Source organism: Elephantulus edwardii, unplaced genomic scaffold (assembly GCF_000299155.1).
Source record: "Elephantulus edwardii isolate Elephantulus edwardi_28Jun2011 unplaced genomic scaffold, EleEdw1.0 scaffold00005, whole genome shotgun sequence".
Lineage (NCBI taxonomy): Eukaryota > Metazoa > Chordata > Mammalia > Macroscelidea > Macroscelididae > Elephantulus > Elephantulus edwardii.
The window spans coordinates 38,583,721-38,603,777 of record NW_006399755.1 but is presented as its reverse complement, the minus strand read 5'-3'; the positions used below and the strand labels follow the sequence as shown (position 1 = coordinate 38,603,777).

The 20,057-nt window shown below is 36.4% G+C and overlaps 1 protein-coding gene across 1 annotated transcript in view; it reads left to right on the top strand.

Moving 5' to 3' along the window:
- Window positions 1–20,057, top strand: part of LRRC40 (leucine rich repeat containing 40) — a 66,825-nt gene that overhangs the window by 29,484 nt on the left and 17,284 nt on the right. Inside the window, exons 6-11 of the mRNA XM_006879791.1 lie at window positions 1,380–1,522; window positions 2,746–2,918; window positions 4,489–4,576; window positions 4,674–4,719; window positions 11,782–11,890; window positions 19,830–19,937. Coding sequence (XP_006879853.1) covers window positions 1,380–1,522; window positions 2,746–2,918; window positions 4,489–4,576; window positions 4,674–4,719; window positions 11,782–11,890; window positions 19,830–19,937 — 667 coding nt within the window. The remainder of the gene's footprint in view (window positions 1–1,379; window positions 1,523–2,745; window positions 2,919–4,488; window positions 4,577–4,673; window positions 4,720–11,781; window positions 11,891–19,829; window positions 19,938–20,057) is intronic.

Sequence of the window (20,057 nt, the reverse complement as noted above, 5' to 3'; positions counted from 1 at the left end):
CCCTGCTTTCAGCTAAGATCCACCTAACATCAGCTACAATATCCCTAGTACCACAATCCCTTCTAAACCCAGCCTGGACTTCTGGCAGTTCTCTGCTGATGTGCTGTTTCCATCGGTTTTGGATAATCTTTAGTAGAATCTTGCTTGCATGTGAAATTAATGAGATTGTTCTATAGTTTCCACTCTGTTGGATCACCCTTTGGGATGGGAACAAATATAGGTCTCTTCCAGTCAGTTGGCCAAGTGGTGGTTCTCCACATTTCTTGGCATAACTTGGTGAGCACATCCAGGGCAGTATCGGTTAGCTGAAATATGTCAATTGGTATACCGTCTATTCCTGGGGCCTTATTTTTGCTATTTCCTTCAAAGCAGCTTGAACTTCTTCTTTCATTACCATAGGCTCTTTCTCATATGTTGTTTCATGAAATTCTTCTGTGTCTTCCAATTCCTTTTGATACAGTGACTCAGTATATTCTTTCCATCTTCTTTTAATACTTCCTTGATCATTTAATATTCTGCCGAAAGCATCCTTGATTATAGCAACTCAAGGTTTGAATTTGTTTTTCAGTTTCTTGAGCTTAAGAAATGCTAAGCGAGTTCGGCCCTTTTGATTTTCTGACTCCAACTCCTTGCACATTTCATTGTGATATTTTACTTTGTCAGCCTGCACTGCTTTTTGAAATCTTCTATTCAACTCTTTGGTATCTTGAGTTCTTCCTTGTGCTTTCGCTTCTCTGCACTCCAGTATTGTACTGTAATTAAAGAGTTCTGCTTGAAGTGTCATAGATCTTGTCAGAGTGTTAGTCAAGGCATTATGGAAGGCATGTAATAAAAGAAAGGAAGGAATAAAGGCAGGGAAGAAAGAAGATGGTATGGAGAGATGGTAGAAGGAAAGGGAATATACATAGAAACTCAACACTTGGCAGAAGTTAACATGAAATACAGATGTGTCCAAAACTAACAGTTTTATGATATAAGTTTATGCAACTAGTGTGCATGCATGTTTATACTTCTTTAATTAGCTTGGGGTATAGCTACATAATAACTAATGGAAACAGTCATTTCTTATTGTATGGAGTTTGCACATTTCAGAGTACTTTAACAGATTGGAATACTGTATTTTTACATTTCAAGATGACCTGGATTGTTAAATAATTAATATATTTCTCTTTAATTACAATTAAATAGAAAATACTTAGTATATGCTAATTTGTTTTATGACATTATAGTTTTCCTGATTATTATAGCCATATATATGGGAGCACTGGTTTGCAAATCCTCCTAGTGATTCTTTACACATCCTTTGAAGATACATATGACAGTATGCCATTATTTCTTTCTCTATGAAAGTATTTTTATTTTCTATTAAATATACATAGGATTAAAGCATTTGGATTGCAATTCAAATCTCTTGGACACTATACCTTCTGAATTGGCTGGCATGGAATCATTGGAATTACTTTATTTGAGGAGGAATAAGTTACGTTCTTTGCCAATATTTTCTTCTTGTAAATTACTGAAGGTACTGTTTAATTGATTATTAAGTTACTTTATATTTTCTAAATGTTAATGATGAAAATGAACTTTTAGAAGTTTTTTTAAAACAATCTTTTTTTTTTAAATATAGGGTAGTTTTATCTTTTTCCTCTATTAGTATTTTTAAAGATTATATTTTTTTCTGTTACTAGTAACCATAGGGTTGTTGTTTTTTTAATTATTAACTTGAGACTAATAATTTTTCCATTTCTTATAGTTAATAGTTTACAGGAATAAAAATACAAGTAATGAAATAAAAATGGTAGGAGACCTGGAATATTAAAGAAATATTAGGAATTTTTTTTTCCTCTTTTCTTGCTTTGTGCCACCAAATCAGATCTTACTGGCACAGAGGAGATTGCCCCTCCTTCTCCAGTGGAGCATCTGGTGAATTCAAACTGTGCACCTTTGGAATTGCAGCAAACCTTCTTGCCACTAGGCCACCAGAGCTCCCTTAGAGACATAATACCAATATGTCACTAATTCTAAAAGTAGCTGTTAGCCTTCATATTTAACTGATCACAAATTGGTATTTTTAAAATAAATTGCTTTCTTTTGGTTTTAAGTGTGTAACAAATTGCTTTCTAAGTTTGCCATGCTCTGTTTTCTTTCATATGTACCTCTATATTAAAATCATTTTTTTAAAATAGAAGAATGCCAGTAATAAGTAATAAACATAAGAAATAAGTTGTTATTTACAGTTTAGTTTAATTACTAGCCTGAAATTGTAATTTCCGTTAGTGGAAAATCAGTATATATAATTTTTAATAACTACTTAAAAAGCTGAATAATAAATTAATAAGAACATAATGTGGCTTGATAGTGACTGATTTGAAACTGTAATTTTTCATCACTATAGAGCTTGAATTTATAGTTTCTACGATTTAATGCATGACTATTAAGTAATTTTATCTCTCTGCTTTGGTTTGTAAACTTGACTTTTCCAAATTAAGTCTGATTTTTAAATGGCAAAAAATTCCTTCTATGTGTATATATCTATTTCTGTGTATTAGTAAATTTTGGCCATCTTGCCATCTTCAGTTATAAAATAATTTAAATATTAGTGAAAATTTGAACATATTGATTATCAGAAATTTGGTTTTTTTTTCCAGTTTAAATGATTTGAAGTGAAGAATATCACAATTTGCCTTTTATTATATGTTACATAACTGAAAGCAGAAATACATATCCCTGTTCTTTGGTTTTTAGGAATTGCACTTGGGTGAAAACCAGATTGAAACATTAGAAGCAGAACACCTAAAACATCTGAATTCTATCCTTGTGCTAGACCTGAGGGATAACAAGTTAAAATCTATTCCAGATGAAATTACACTATTACAATCTTTGGAAAGACTTGATCTAAGTAACAATGATATTAGTAGGTAAGTTTAACGATCAAATGAATTAGAAACGCCTGTATTTCATTATAATTCATAAGTTGAAATAATTTAAAAGCAAGCAGAGGAATGAATTTTTTTCCCTTTAATCTAATAAATATTTAACTACACACACATAAAAAGATTAATTCGACACTTTCCTTACAAGCTTACTGTGATAGCATAAGCAGATATTGGAAGCAGGAGTGAGTGGCATCCATTTCCCAAACAGCATTGTTGTCTCAGGAAACTATGAACTTTGATACAAATGAGGATATTTAAAGAAAGGCTTCAGACCTTTTGTTCATAGGGTCACTATGAGTCTTGCTTCTGTTGATCGCAGTCAACAATACAACAACAACATTTACAAGTTACCTTAACCTACACAAAGTTCTAGTGGCATGACAAATTATATGTTAATTTACAACCTTAGATATCTGATGGAGAATCTCTGTAATTGGAAATTAACTCACTAGACCCACTAGAATATAAATTTTAACACATTTTGATTTTTACCTATTTTTAGTACCCTCTTATCTCCTAGATCTGCGTCTTACACAAGAAGGTGGAGGATAAAAATATTTATTGAATTTGTTAAGGGAATGTAAGCTATCAAATAGAGATAATTATTTGAATGTTTCTTGAGAGGAATCAGGAGACACTTTATGGAAGAGGCAACATTTTTAGATGACTTTTCTGACTGGGACTAGGATGATTCAAGTTAGTTGCCTTACAATATTAAAACCAAAAAAAGGTGTCTTATTTAAAGTTTCCTAAGTTATAGAATCATATTTGTGCCTAGTTTCATGAAGCATGTAAATTTTGAGATTCATTCATATGTTTATTTGTATTAATTAGTACATTTATTTTGATTTTTAAGTAATAGTTCTCAACTTTCATCTTTACTAGTTGTTGGACATTATTGCAGTTTTCAGTGTTTTGAATATTATGAGTATCCTCTTACCAACATTTCCATTTAAGTCTTTGTGCAGGTAGTTTTCTTACTAGTAGTGTATAATTTTTACTTTTATATTCTTGTTATAATACTTAAAAGCAAATATTTTTATATCCCCATGCCAATATCTAGTAAATTAATAGGTGTTTAAAAAATTGTATACTTTGTATATTGAAAATGAAAAATTTCTTTATTGAATGAAAACATTAATTGGGTTGCTAAAATATTTTGCTTTACTTTTCATCATTTTTTTTTTGTTTACAAAGACTTTTATTTACTTGAACAAAATTAAACATTTAATGTCATTGGGGCATGACTTATCTTTAATCATTCAAATTGCTTCTTTCAAATTACCACATTCATTTATTAGCACTGAATATAACTAGCAAATACTTTATTCTTACTTTCTTACCAGTCTTAGTATGACAACTCAAAATCAATCTGATATTTCTCTTATAGGTTCAGCATTTATTTTAAAAAGAAATATTTTAATACTACATTATTTTGGGACTATTACATGATATAAAATTTGTTCTAAATTATAAGTTTTTTAGTTAACTATTTGAATTTGAATTACATTTCATTTAATATTTTCCTTGAAATGAACTTAATCTTTTATAGCCTTCCCTATTTATTGGGAAATCTTCACTTGAAATTTTTGGCACTAGAAGGAAATCCTTTGAGAACCATTCGAAGAGAAATTATAAGTGTAAGTATATTTCTAACTTAGCTTTTTGTTTTTTATTTGAAATTCAGATATACATGCTAATCTTAGTGAATATATGTCCTTTTTTTTCACCTTCAAGAAAGGAACCCAAGAAGTCCTAAAATATCTACGGAGCAAGATCAGAGGTACTTTTCTATATCACCCTATGTTTTGAAGGATAATAGGAAAGATGATGAAGTGTTATTAGTAAATAAACTTCTTTGTTGTTGGTTGTTGATTGCCTTTGAGTAGAGCACAACTCATAGTGGCCCTATGAACAAAAGGCCTGAAGCCTTTCTGTAACTATTATCATTTATCAAAGTTCAGAGAGTTTCCAGAGGCATGTTGTTTAGGAAATGGATGCCAATCCTTCCAAAATTTTCTTATACTGGTAACTCCACCAAAAACTGTCCACCATGGGTAATCATTATGGCATTTGACATCCTAATGGCACAAGGTTCAGCATCACAGCAACCCCTGGTTACCTCAGCACAGCATATTTACAGAAGAGTTCTGTACCATTTAGAAGAATGTTCTTCCAAAATACAATAACAACCAACTTTAACTACAGAGGCCCTTCCCAAGGTATGTTGACTCTAAACAAGAGGCTTATATAAAAAAACAACCAATATCACCTTATGTTTTGAAGGATAATATGAAAGCTGGTGAAGTTTTAATAGTAAATAAATTAACTTTGAGTATTAATATTGAGAAGAATTGGTCTGTGGAAAGAGTGGCTCACAGATTGTATTTATTTCTGGATAATCAGGGAAGCATTAGAAAAAGGACAATAGTAATTAATAGGATTTCTGCATAAACATTGTATCCTTTAATTAGAGCCTAAACACATACTAATTTGTGGAAAGTATATTTTATTACTTAAAAAATCAGACAGTATGCACCAGGAAAGTTCCATCTTAAACAGTATCTCCAGAAAAGCTGTCTAGGCTGAGGTGACAGCTCTCCCCTACATACTCCACTTTGTATGTGGGCATGGAGCGTAAATAAGAGCATATCTTCTACTAGACTTCCTGTGGCCAGTTAAGTCCATTAAGGTGAACTTTAAATTTATCCTATGTGCAGCCTATCTACACCGTCGCAGCAGAAGTTCACATAATACCCTCTAACAGCTCTTTAAAGCTGCAACCTAAAAGACTCATGGTATCTTCTTAACTCTGCCAAAAATCAGCCTCCTGCATCAAAATCCCCTGACTTGCTGTTCAATGTTTATCTTTTTAACCATGGTTATAAGCAACAAGCCTCAGTGGGATAGGGGTTTGTTCTAAGGCCTAAAGAAGCCAGCAAATAGAGAAAACTGTAGCTGTCTAGCTTGTCAAAAAAACTTGCTCTCCACAAGTATAAGTTAATTTTTATTCTTCCTAGAGTTTATGTAGTTTAGTAAGTTAGCTGGAATTTAGATGAACTTTCTATAAAATATTCATTTGTAGGACAGTAAATGAAATTTACAGATACCCTTTTCTCTACAAGTATCATTCAGCAACTATGATTATTCTTTTAAAAAGAAATCTTTTACTAAGGTCAGAATAATTAAGCCATTTTCCACAAGTGATTACTTTTATATTTTTTTATTATTATTTTATTTAGATCCTAGTTGAAGTATTTGATATGCTGAGCCTGTGTTCTTTTTGTGACTTTTCTTGAAGTGCAAGTACTCTAGGCTTTCATAAGGCTTAGGTTCTATTTCACAGTCTGTTTGATAGATGAGCCCTGCTATCACATACTTTCTACTAATGACAACATCTATTTGTTTTTAAATATGTTCATTGTTCTATAGGTGAAATCAGTATTCTAAATAAATGTTAGAATCAATATCATTGTTGTCAAGTTGATTCTAAATCAGCACAGGCCCCATAGGACAGTAGATTTACCCTGTGGAATTTCTAAGGCTAATTTGTAAGGATTACACTGTGGAATTTCTAAGGCTAATTTGTAAGGAAGCCAACTGCCACATCCTTCTCCTGCAAAGTGGCTGGTAGTTTTGAACTATAAACCTTTTGGTTGGTAGTTGGTAATTCCTGTGCTACTAGAATTCCTTTAAATAAAAATCCCGTTCCAAACCAACTCCACTGCCACTGAGTTGATTTCAACTCTGGTGACTTTCTATTTGATTTCCCAAGCCATAAACCTGAATACAAATAGATGTTCATCTTTCTTTCTCAGTTGCTGGTAGATTTGAAATACCAGCTTTTTGTTTTTAATGTTTATAAATACTTTCTTGGGGACTATGTTTGAGGCATTTCACTATGAATCCTAAAAAATTATGGCTAACATTGAAAAGAATGAAAATCTTAGAATCTTAATTGTGCTTATGCAAACATATGAATATAGGCCAAGAGCAGTTGTCCAGACAGAACAAGGAAACGCTGCTTGGTTTAAAATCAGGAAAGGTGTGTGTCAGAGTTGTAGCTTTTCCCCCTAATGATTAAATTAGTGTGCTGAACAAATCATTTGAAAAGCTGAATTATACGAGAAGTATGTAGCAGTCTGGACTGGAGGAAGATCCATCAACAACCAGCTTTATGGAGAAAATACAACTTTAATGCAGAAAGTAAAGACTTGAAGTGAAAGATCAAAGACTAACAGCCTTCAACATGGGTTACATCTCAACATCATGAAAACAAAAATCCTTACCACTGGACCAATTAGGAAACATCATGATAGATGGAGAAAAGATTGAAGTTGCCCATGATTTCATTTTATTTTAGTTGGATCCACAATGAATACCCATGGCACCAGGAATCAAAAATCAAAATATGTAGCACATTGAGTAATTTTGCTGTCAAGAACCTATCTAAAGTGTTAAAGAGTAGTGATGTCAGTTTAAAGACTGTGATGCATATGATTCAACCTATTATCTTTTCAGTTACTTGCTGTGCATCTTAGAGTTGGACAGTGAATAAGGATGACAGAAGAATTGATGCCTTTGAAATGTGGTGTTGGTAGGAGTATTGACTTCCCATGGATTGAAAAAAAAAACCCAAAGAGATCTGTCTTCAAGGAAGTGCAAACTAAAGTTCGCTTTAGAAACAATGATGTTGAAATTTCATCTCACTTACTTTGGACATATATTCAGGAAGAACCAGTCCCTGGAGAGAGGCATTCTTGGAAATGTGGAGATTCAGCAGAAGAGAGGAAGTACAGAATTGGGTAAAGAACTGTTGTTCTTAGGCTCACCATGAGTCACAGTTGACTCAACAGCACCAACCCACAACAGATTTGAGACTTAAAAAAATTGACCCTTGACCTACATATCTTAAACTAGTTAGAGTTTAATAAGCTCTTGGCTGTAGTCTAAGTGCGAGTAGATCACTAGCCTTTTCTTCCATGCCACATCATGATAAATGGAGAAAAGATTGAAGTTCACACCGGCCGTCTTGCTGAGGTGTGAACTTCCAGATTTCAGTTAGTAATTGAGTGTGTCTCTGGAGACTAAGGTGCGTCTGATACAGGCCATGGTCTTTGCTATCACTTGTTATGCATCAGAGAGTTGGACAGTGACTAAGGAGGATAGAAGAAGAATTGATGCCTTTGAGCTGTGGTGCTGGAGAAGAGTATTGAGGGTATCATGGGCTGCTAGGAAAACAAACAGATTCACCCTGGAGGGGATTAAACCAGGCAGCTCCCTGGAGGCAAGGATTCTGAGGCTCCGTCTGATATACTTTGAACATGTTGTAAGGAGGGACCGGTCCTTGGAGAGGGACAGCATGCTTGGTAGGGTGGAGGGACAGCGCAGGAGGGGAGGGCCCTCTATGAGGTGGATTGATTCAGTGACTCGGGTAATTTAGTGTGTCAGAGACAGTGCAATTGGCACAGGACAGAGCAGAGTTTAGGGCTGTTGTATATAGGATTGCTATGAGTTGCAAGCAACTCGACGGCACATAACAACAACAACAACAACAATTGAGTGCAGATGATTCTGCCGCCCTTGGGCTTTGGAGAGTTAGCCACCCTATTGCCATTCAATAACTTCCAACGTACAGTGATCTGATACAGGACACAGTAGATCTGCTTGGTAAGGTTTCCAGGGTTATAGATCTTAACCATAGAAGACTGTTTCACTTTTCTCCTCTGTAGTGATTAGCATCCCAACATATACTGTGTCACCAGAGCTCCTTTTAGGAGTAGTGTTGTTGTTAGGAGCCACTGAGTAAATTTTAATTCAATAAAACATAAAAATGTTAAGAAATGAAAAGGAAAAAAGTTTCCTTGTTGCAAAATATTCCAGGTTCATCATATTACTGACAAGAACTGTGTTTTACTATGTTCTGTGTTAATTACATTCTTTACCTAACACTTCTAAATTGTATCCTCCCCCACCTCACTTCAATCATCACCACTCTCATTAAATACCTTTAGAATACTTCAGTCATTATTTATTATAGTTTTTGTTGGTATCTCATTTTTCTTGGTCACTGAGTTCATCTTGTATCTCCGCCACTTCCCATTCTAGTGCCTGCCAGCTAATATGTGTTAGCTAAATTGTCTGGAATGAAGGAACAAATAAGGAAATGGCCGTTCTTTTTGGTACAAAAGACAGTGAAGTTTATCTAAGTTTCTGACCCAATTCTTTCTTGCAGTACACTTAAAATTATTGGCAGAGCAGAGTAATAGATCAATTTACTTCAAACAGATAACTTGTAGCTCTTAAATTTCAAGATTGAATGATACTCATTCAACTGAGTCACTTGTCTTGCCCTGAAGCAAATGAACACATTTGAAATTTCTTAAAGTGTACAATTGTTTAAGTGGTTATCATTTCCTGATTTGTGTGATTGAGCTCCTGCTTGAGATATTCATGCTAGTCACTTGCATGTTAACAAGTGTTTCTTCTGGAAATTTACATTGACTTTTTGTTGATGGAGAGAATATTGAAATTGTTAACTTTTTCATCTTACTTGAATCCACAATCGATATATTTGGTATCATCAATCAAGAAATCAAAATGCTGTTACACTGGGGAAATCTCTGTCAATCTCTATTGTCAAGGACCTCTCTGATGTACTTAGGAGCAGCAATGTCAGTTTTAAGACCAATGAACAACCTGATTCAAACCATGTTCTGTATACTTTCAGTGTTTTTTCTTAATCATGTAAGAGTATTGGAATTTGCGTAGTGTTTATTCATAATCACGTAAAAGTATTGAATTTACATAATCAGATTAATTTCTGGTGCATTATGTATGTTACTTTTTTCTTATTAAATGAAAAAAAAATTTTTAATCAATATTTCCCTAATGAAAAGTTAAATGGTCTCAGTGAGCACTAAGCACAGTGAAAAAAAGTAGAACCATACCAAGGTAATATGGTTGACACTGAAAAACTTCTAGAAGTACCCTGTAAGCATGAGCCAGTGGTAATGCAGGAAGAAACTTAAGATGCACTGTACGCTTTGCAAAAAATAAGGCCTCAAGAGTTGATGGGAAAGCAATTGATGTATTTCAGCGAAAAGACACAGCCCTGGAAGTGCTCACAAGTCTATGCCAGGAAATCTGGAGGATAGCTACTTGACTGAGTAGCCAGAAGAGATCTGTACTTGTTCCCATTGCTAAGGAAGATGATACAATAGAATGTGAACATTATCAAACAATACATTAATATCACATGCAATAAAAATACTGCTGAAGATCATCCAAAATTAGTACATGAACAAAGAATTGGCACAATTTCAAGCTATATTTAGAAGATGCTATGGCACCATCTGTGGCTGAGGCTGAGGCATGGTAGCATTGCTGATAGACTGTCAGATGGATCCTGTCGAAAGCAGAGAATACCAGAAGAATATCTATTTGTGTTTTATTGACCATGCAAAGGTATTTGACTGTGTAGATCAAAACAGATTATGGCTACACTGAGAAGAATGTGAATCCCAAAGCACTTAATTGTGCTCATTCAAAACCTTTATGTAGACCAAGAGGCTGCTGTGTGAACAGAACAAGGGAACACTTAAAATAGGGAAAAGGTGCATCAGGGTTGTATCCTTTCTCCATGCCTTTCCAATCTGTATGCTGAGCAAATCATTTGAGAAGCTGGATTCTAAAGAAGAATGTGAGATAATAATCAGAGAAAGCCTCATTAACAAACTGCATTGTGCAGATGGCACAACCTTGCTTGCTAAAAGTGGAGGACTTGACATGCTTGCTGCAAATCAAAGACTGTATAGCCTTCAATATGGATTGCATCTCAACATTAAGAAGACAAAAATCTTCACCATCGATAGACAATATCATGATAGATGGCAAGAAAAGCTTGAAGCTGTCAATGATCCTACTTGGATCTACAATCAATACCCTTGGTACTAGAAGTCAGGAGACCAGGAGGAATAATGCATTGTTCAAATCAGCTGTTAGAGACCTCTCCAAACTTGTCAAGAACAGTGATGTCAATTTGAAGACTAAGGTGTTCTTGAATCAAGTCATGTTTTTTTTACTTGCTGTGCATCTGTAAGCTGGATACTGAGTGAGGATGACTGAAGAACTGTTGTTTTTGATCTGTGGTGTTGGAGAATAGAATATCCCATGGTCTGCCAAAACAACAAACAGGTATATCTTGGAGAGTGTGCAGCAAGAATGCTTCTTGGAGGCAAAGGTGACAAAACTTTGTCTCACGTACTTTGGACATGTTGTTAGGGAAGGCTCTTCCTTGGAAAGGGACATCATGCTTGGAAAGGTGGAGGAATGTTGAAAGAGAAGAAAAACCTCAATCAGATGAATTGACACAGTGGTTGTAGCAGTGAGCTCAAGTGTGTCAGAGATGATGAGGATGGCACAGGATAGGACAGGATTTAGATCTGTTGTTCTTGGTGTCATTATAGTTGTACTCAATCAATGGCACCTAGCAACAAGAAGAATAATCAGTTTTATTTTATCTTAAACTGAAAAGATAAACACATGCCTATTTGGTAGGCATAAGCGTGATATAATACTGTTGCTTTGCTAATGGATCTTTTCTTTTTTCTGATGGATCCTATAATTTTGTGTAAAGGAATGATGGGTTGTCATTTTTGTTTAGGAAATCATAGTTATTATTTGAAAGTTCTTTCTGATGCCTACATATCCTTAAAGTAGCATTTAATAATGGAATTTGAGGTTATGATATAATAATGTTATTTCTTTTCATTAATTAAATATTAGTTACCAGATCTAGATTTTTTTATAAATATTGATTTCATTTAACTTTTTCTCTTGGCAGATGATGAACCTACCCAAAGCGAGTCTGTTACTGAGACTGCCATGACACTACCGAGTGAATCAAGAGTCAATGTACATGCCATAACCACCTTGAAAACGTTAGAATACAGGTATGCTATGCTTTTTCTCTTTTTAAACATTGCATATAACATGGGTCACCTTCCAGAAATAAGGTTTCAGAAACAGTCAGTTGGTGATGAAAATTTTGTCAGAGTATAGTAATATCTGTATTAAAGTAATAACAACTGAAAAAGCAATGGGGTAAAAGCTTATTGGAATTATATTGAGCTTGAATACCTATTTTCTATATAATTAGGGTGGTTATTGTTTTTAGGTGCCATCGAGCTGAGTATGACTCAGTGACTGTATGAACCCTGTCCTTTCCTGTGTCATCCTTACACTTCCTGATACACTCAAGCCTGAGCCCATTGTGGCAATCACCACATTAATCCACCTGGTTAAGGGTCTTCCTCTCTTTCACCATCCCTCCACTTTTGTCTCTTTCCAAGGAATAACCTCTTCTAGCAACATGCCTAAAGTATGTGAGATGAAGTTTCATCATCTTTGCTTCCATGGAGACTCTGACTTCGCCTTCTTCAAGGCTTTTCTCTTTGTTCTTTTAGTAGTCCATGGAATATTCAGCACTTTTCTCCAGCACCACATTTCAAAGGCATCAGTTCTTCTGTCATCCTTATTTATTGCTCAGCTCTTAGATGTGTAGCAAGTGACTGAAAAGACCATGGTGTATTTCAGGTATACTTTTGTCCTCAAACTGGTATCATTGCTCCTCAATAATTTGGAGAAGTCCCTGACTACAGACTTTCCTAGTGCAATACAATTCCTGATCTCTTGACTGCTTGTACTAAGAATATTGATTGCGAATCCAAGTAACAAGAAGTTATTGATAGTCCCAGTCATTTCACTATCTATTATGATATTGCCTATTGGTCCAGTGGTGACATTTTGAGCTATAAACTTTTTACAGGACAAACCCTCCAGCTTTTCTAGTCATCATCCTTCACACTTGAAGAATCAACTTTCTCCTTACAATCATAATAAGAAAGTGTGCAAGCCAGCAACTTCATGACTTATGCCCTAATCTCCTCCATTTTAGATAAGCAATTTTTGATTTGCCTGTTCCTATTAAATCAGTTCTACCTGGCTGCACCCTTTCCAAAGACCTCTGTTTGTTCTTTTGGCCATCCTTGGGATGTTCAGTGCTTTTCCCCAACACCACAGCTCAAAGGAGTCAATTATTATATTTTTAAAAATGTTGTGTGTGTGTGTGTGTATACCATCAAATCGGATCTGACTGGTACAGGAGGAGATTGTCCGTCATTTTCCCGGCAGAGCATCTGGTGGATTTGAACCGTGCGCCTCTGGGATTGCAGTGCAGCTTCTTGCCACTAGGCCACCAGAGCTCCCCAGGAGTCAATTATTTTTATGTCATTCTTATTCATTGTCCACCTCTCAGCTGCATGGCAGGTGATTGGAAAGACAATGGCCTGAATCAGATGCACCTTAGTCCTCAGACTGACATCATTACTCCTCAATAATTTGGAGAAGTCCCTAGCTACAGATTTTCCCATTGCAATGCATCTCCTTGCTGGTACCAAGGGTTTTAATTGTGGATACAAGCAAGGTGAAGCTATTGGCAGTTTCAATCTCCTCTCTATCAATCATGATGCTGCCTAAGAATCTTTGTTTTCTTGACATTGACATGCAGTCCTTACAGAAGGCTGCATTCCTTGATCTTTTGCAACAAGTGTTCTTAGGAGGGGCTATTCCTTGGAGAAGGACATGATGCTGGGAAGGGTGGCAGGTCACCAAAGGAGAGGAAGATCTTAAACCAAGTGCATTGACATGGTGAATGCTGCAGCGGGCTCTTGTGGGTCAGAAAGTGTGAGGGTGGCACCGGATAGAACAGGGTTCAGATCTTCTGGTCCTAGGTTTGCTGTGATTTGTGCTTGATTTGACAGCACCTAATAACAACAGCATCATTAAACCAGTAATCTGACGAAAGGAAAAAAATCTTACCTACTTGGGTTCATCTGCTTTGGATCTGGCTAACTCATCTCCAGTCATCAGTGGCAAGGTCCAAAGGAGCATCAGTTGTAAATTCGGGAGTCCATACTTCTTCCTGTGTTCAAGACCAACTGGTTTCTTCATTCAGTCTTAGCCCTTACATATATCAAATCAACAAGACTGGGATCTTCAAGATACCTTGCTCCTCAAGCCAGCAACCCTTAATGTCAGGACTTATTCTGTCTTTTTATTGCTGCTTGCCTCCACATGTAAATCTCTTCAGTCAAAAGTCCAAAGTGAGTCTACAAATTCATTCAAATGCAAATCTCAGAATATTGTATTGTTGTCAGTGCCTGACCATATGGCTAAGTCATTGGCTACTGCCCATATGCCTTCTGGACAGGTTTTTTTTTTTTTGGTGACCACAGAGTGGAGGAGCATTTGTGATTGTTCCCACATGGTTCTTTCTTTCCAGGTAGACCCTGAGATTAAAGAACCTAACACTGTCCTGGTAGGAGTTGGTTCAGTTCTGATATCAGCCATCTTAGTTCCTAAATTCTTTTCCCTTGCATTTGCTGCCACTTGGGAAAGTCTGCTGTTAGGGACCTCTCCAAAGTACTGAAGAGCAGTGGTGTCACTCTGGAGACTAAGGTGCGTCTGATACAGGCCATGGTCTTTGCAATCACTTGTTATGCATCAGAGAGTTGGACAGTGACTAAGAAGGATAGAAGGAGAATTGATGCCTTTGAGCTGTGGTGCTGGAGAAGAGTATTGAATGTACCATGGAATGCCAAGAAAACAAACAGATTCATTCTGGAGAGGGTTAAACCAGAGGCAAGGATTCTGGGGCTTCGTCTGACATACTTTGGACATGCTGTAAGGAGAGACAGGTCCTTGGAGAGGGACATCATGCTTGGGAGGGTGGAGGGACAGCACAGGAGGGGAAAACCCCCTGTGAGGTGGATTGAGTCAGTGACTGGGGTGATCGGGATAGGTGTGTTAGAAGCAGCGCGATTGGCATAGGATAGAGAAAGGTCTAGGGCTGTTGTACATAGGGTCGCTAATAATCGCAGGCGACTGAACACGACAGCACATAACAACAACTGATAGCAGAAACCAAGGAATTTTAAGTTTTGTCCTTTCTTATCTCTCTATTTCTCTGTATGCATCCAATTAGCCAGTGTGTTAGGTGTTAGGACCACTGACTTCATATCCCATTGAGTAACTTTATCCCTTGGTAACTGGCTACAACATAATACCTGCATTAATCTATGAGTATTCCTTATCCAGAGATTAAAGGTTTCTCATTCTCTTGTTTGTCCATTTTTCACCAACAACATATGTTACAGAAAGTCTGGACCTTTGTAGCGAACCACATTACTCTCACGCTAATTGTATTCAATTCAGCTAAAATGATTCTGCTAAGATTAGTAGTAGGTTAAGATTAGTTACAAGAAATGTAGAGTCAGCATTGTCCCAGATGTTTGATTTACTGTGTGACTCTGTGATTTCCAACATCAACAGTCCTTCCTTCATTCAGTTCCCTTACTCCTCTAGGTCCCTTGAGTTCAGTCGTTATCCAGAAGGTCTCACAGAGACTTAGACCTATCAAGGGAATGACTCACACAATGGTAGACATGTAGGCCAGTTTTGCAGAGACTGGTGAGCAGGTAGACTATCAGTTGCAATACAGCTGGAAAGAGGGTATTTCAAAGAGGTTCCAAGAGCTTATGGAAGGTAGGGCTTATGTTCCACCCTAATCCTCTCCTTAATACAATAAATGCTTTACCACAAAATAAAGAGTTAATCCATTGGCTAGAAAGAACATTTTGAATGATAAACCTTTGAGTACTCAACTTGGTTTTCACTTCTTGCCTGCTAGTCTTTCATCTTCGTAGACATCATTTTCGAAACCAGCTTGCTTTTGCCTCACTAACACAAAATAGTATCCTTCTGTGTTCATATTTTTGTTGTTTCCTCCCAGTTCAGTTGGATAGTTTATTGCACTGGAGTGCAGAGAAGCCAAAGCACAAGGAAGATTTCAAGATACTAAAGAGTCTAATAGAAGATTTCAAAAGGCAACACAGGATAACAAAGTAAAAGATTACAATGAAATGTTTAAGGAGTGGAGTAAAAAAAATCAAAAGGGCCAAACTCGCTTAGCATTTTTTAAGCTCAAGGAACTGAAGAACAAATTCAAACCTTGAGTTGCTATAATCAAGGATGCTTTCGGCAGAATATTAAATGATCAAGGAAGTATTAAAAGAAGATGGAAAGAATATACTGAGTCACTGTATCGAAAGGAATTGGAAGACACAGAAGAATTTCATGAAACAACATATGAGCAAGAGCCTATGGTGATGAAGGAAGAAGTTCAGGCTGCTTTGAAGGAAATAGCAAAAGATAAGTCCCCAGGAATAGGTGGTATTCCAGTTGACATATTTCAGCTAAAAGATGCTGCCCTGGATGTGCTCACCAAGTAGTTCCAAGAAATCTGGAGAACAACCACTTAGCCTTCTGACTGGAAGAGATCTATATTATTCCCATCCCGAAGAAAGGTGACCCAACAGAGTGTGGAAACTATAGAACAATATCATTGATTTCACATGCAAGCAAGATTCTACTGAAGATTATCCAAAACCGACGGGAACAGCACATCAGTAGAGATCTGCCAGAAGTCCAGGCTGGGTTTAGAAAGGGTCGTGGTACTAGGGATATTGTAGCTAATGTTAGATGGATCTTAGCTGAAAACAGGGAATACCAAAGGAATGTCTATCTGTGTTTCATTGACTATGTAAAGGCGTTTAACTGTGTGGATCATAGCAAACTGTGGCTGACTGAGAAGAATGGGAATACCAGAACACTTGATCGTTCTAATGTGAAACCTATAGTTGGACCCGGAGGCAGTTGTCAGAACAGAGCAAGGGAACAACACTGCATGGTTCAAAATTGGGAAAGGTGTACGCCAAGGATGTGTCCTATCTCCATACCTTTTCAACCTGTATGTAGAACAGATTATGTGGGCTCTATGAGGAGAAATGTGGGGTCAAGATTGGTAGAAGATCTATCAATAATCTGCATTATGCAGATGACACAACCCTGCTTGCTGAAACTGAGAGGGATGTGAAATGCTTGCTGCAGAGGGTCAAGGATGGCAGCCTCCAATATGGATTGAGGCTCAATGTCAAGAAGACAAAGATTCTCACCACTGGGCCAATTGGCAGTATTAGGATGGATGGTAAAGAGATTGAGATTGTTCACAGCTTTAGTTTGCCAGGCTCCACAGTCAACACTCTTGGCACCAGTAGCCAGGAAATTAAAAGGTGCATTGCCTTGGGAAAGTCTGCTGTTAGGGACCGTTCCAAAGTACTGAAGAGCAATGGTGTCTCTGAAGACTAAAGTGCGTCTTACACAGGCCATGGTCTTTGCAGTCACTTGTTATGCTTCAGAGAGTTGGACAATGACCAAGGAGGATAGAAGGAGAATTGATGCCTTTGAGCTGTGGTGCTGGAGAATAGTATTGAGAGTACCACAGACTGCTAGGAAAACAAACAGATTTGTCCTGGAAAGGGTTAAACCGGGTGACTCCTTGGAGCCAAGGATTCTGAGGCTCTGTCTGACATACTTTGGACATGTTGTAAGGAGAGACCGGTCCTTGGAGAGGGACATCATGTTTGGGAGGGTGGAGGGACAGCGCAGGGAGGGGAAGGCCCTCTATGAGGTGGATTGATTTAGTGACTGGGATAATCGGGATGGGAGTGTCAGAGACAGTGCGATTGGCACAGGACAGAGCAGAGTTCAGGGCCGTTGTACATAGGGTCGCTCTGAGTCGCAAGTGACTCGACGGCACATAGCAACAGCAACAACAAGATATCTGTTTACTCAATAAATATTTTTGGAGCATACTAAGCTAGTGTTTGCAAAGGAGAATTTTGCATCAGGATAGAACGAAGACTCATCAGCAGCCTACTTTATGCAGATAATAGACCTTGCTTGTTGAAAGTGAGAAGGACTTAAAATGCTTCCTGCAGAAAATCAAAGACTAAGTAGCCTTCAGTATGGATTATATCTCAACATCAAGGAAACAAAATTATTTACCACTGGATCAGCAGGCAACAGCATGATAAGTGCAGATAAAATTGACGTCATCGATTTTATCTTGTGTGGATCCACAAATAACACTCTTGACATCAGCAATCAAGAAATCAAAAGATACATTGCATTGTAAATCTGCTGGCAAGGATGACCAATTGTTAATGTGTGATAATTGGACAGTTAATAAAGATGACAGAAAAAGAATCAATGCCTTTGTGTTATAGTGCTAGGGAAGAGTACTAAATAGTCCATGGACTTCCATGAGCTAGGGAAGAGTACTAAATAGTCCATGGACTTCCATGAAAACAAGCAACTATGTCTTGAAGAGGGTGCAGCCAGAGGGGAAAGGATGATAAAACTTTGTCTCACATACTTTGGGCATGTTGTTGGTAGGGGCCAGTCCTTGGACAAACATTACTCTCGGAAAAATGGAGGGTCAGCTAAGGAGAACACTCTGAATCAGTGGATTGGCATAGTGACTGTAACTGTGGGCTCAAGTGTAGGAGAGGAGATAAGGATGACACAGCATGGGTTGCTCTCCCTCTGAATGACGGATTTTTGTCTACAGATCCATCATTCACTATGAGTTCTAATTGAGTAATGGCACATAACACAATGTTAACAAAAAAATTCTTTGCTAGGCTTCATTAGAATACTGATTGATGAGATCAGCTAGAATCTTGCCTTCATCCTCAAGATTATGTTCGTCCCTGGATATCATTCCTTTCCATCCAGAATGGGTGCCATTTATTTACTGTTTTGTTTTGAGTCCTGTATTAGATGTGTTACATATACTGTTACTTTTAATCTTCCAAATAATTAATCTAGTTTTGTTTTAATTCTTCATTCCTATACTTTTTAGACACAGATATCTCAAATGCATAATAAAGATAGCTCTTAAATAATACATTTTGAGTTGTTCTGATTCTAAATTTATTGTAATTTATTTTCCTCCATATTTATTGGAAAGGCATATCTTATTTAAAATACAAATAAATTCACAATCTAAAAGCATAAGTGTATTCAATTAAATTTTAAAATTAGCAACTGTTCCATGTTTGGTTCACATAAATGAGTTTCTCATCACTTTAATGATGACATAATAACTGAAATCCTGGCAAACAATTCTTTTGCCTATCTGTATTATTTTTCTTTTTCTTTTATAATTCTCTAAGCCCCTATTTTATGTGGGTGACATTGTGTTGGGCTTTTAAAATTGGAAGCCAATAAGGATTATCTACATGTTGTATTTACAATTGTCCGAGTTCAGTTACACTTTTATGTAAGATTAAATTTATGTTTAATGGAAAATAATGCAAAATTTTAAAGAAAAGGATGCTTATGTATAATAATATTTGCAAAGATGTAGTATAAATTAAGATCCAGAAGTAATTAAAGGAAAGAAGTACAAAGTTGACTAACTACGGAATCAGAAATAGTTTAGTCTCAGTTCACTACTCTGTCCACTTTGTTATATATTAAGTAAAGGGGGGAATTGGCTCCGGTTTTGAATGAAAGTTCATTTAGTTTAAGATAATTAAAATTATTGTCTTCCAGTAAACTATGTGCCCACCAAAATTGACTGATAATTTCTTTTAACAAGAAAAAGGAAAGTTACAAGCAAATAGACAAACAAAATTATAGACTTGCCCTCTCAAGTGATAGTGGACCATTTATTGTCTTCTTGGTGACTTTGATTGCCAAGAAGTTGTGAGAATAGGTGTTAGAGGACAGTATATTGTCTGCATTGCTAATGGTATACATTTTGTGAGTTGGCAGATTTGTGTGGCATTCTACATAAATAAGCCCTCTGCTTTGAAAAGTTGATTTTGGGGTTTTTTTTTAAAAAAAATATTTAAAGACCTTATAGCTAAGTAATAGTCTTTATGGATTATTGAAAATAATATATTTTAACTATTCTTCATTTAGTGATAAACAAACAACTTTGATTCCTGATGAAGTGTTTGATGCTGTAAAAGACAACATTGTGACTTCAGTTAACTTTAGTAAGAATCAGCTATGTGAAATTCCAAAAAGGTAAGAACTGTTGATGTAATTTCTATTAAGTTATGACCCATACTTAGTTGATTTCATATCTTAGTTACAAGAATAATTATTTTCCATAGTTTTATAATTTTGAATATTTACAATATTTCT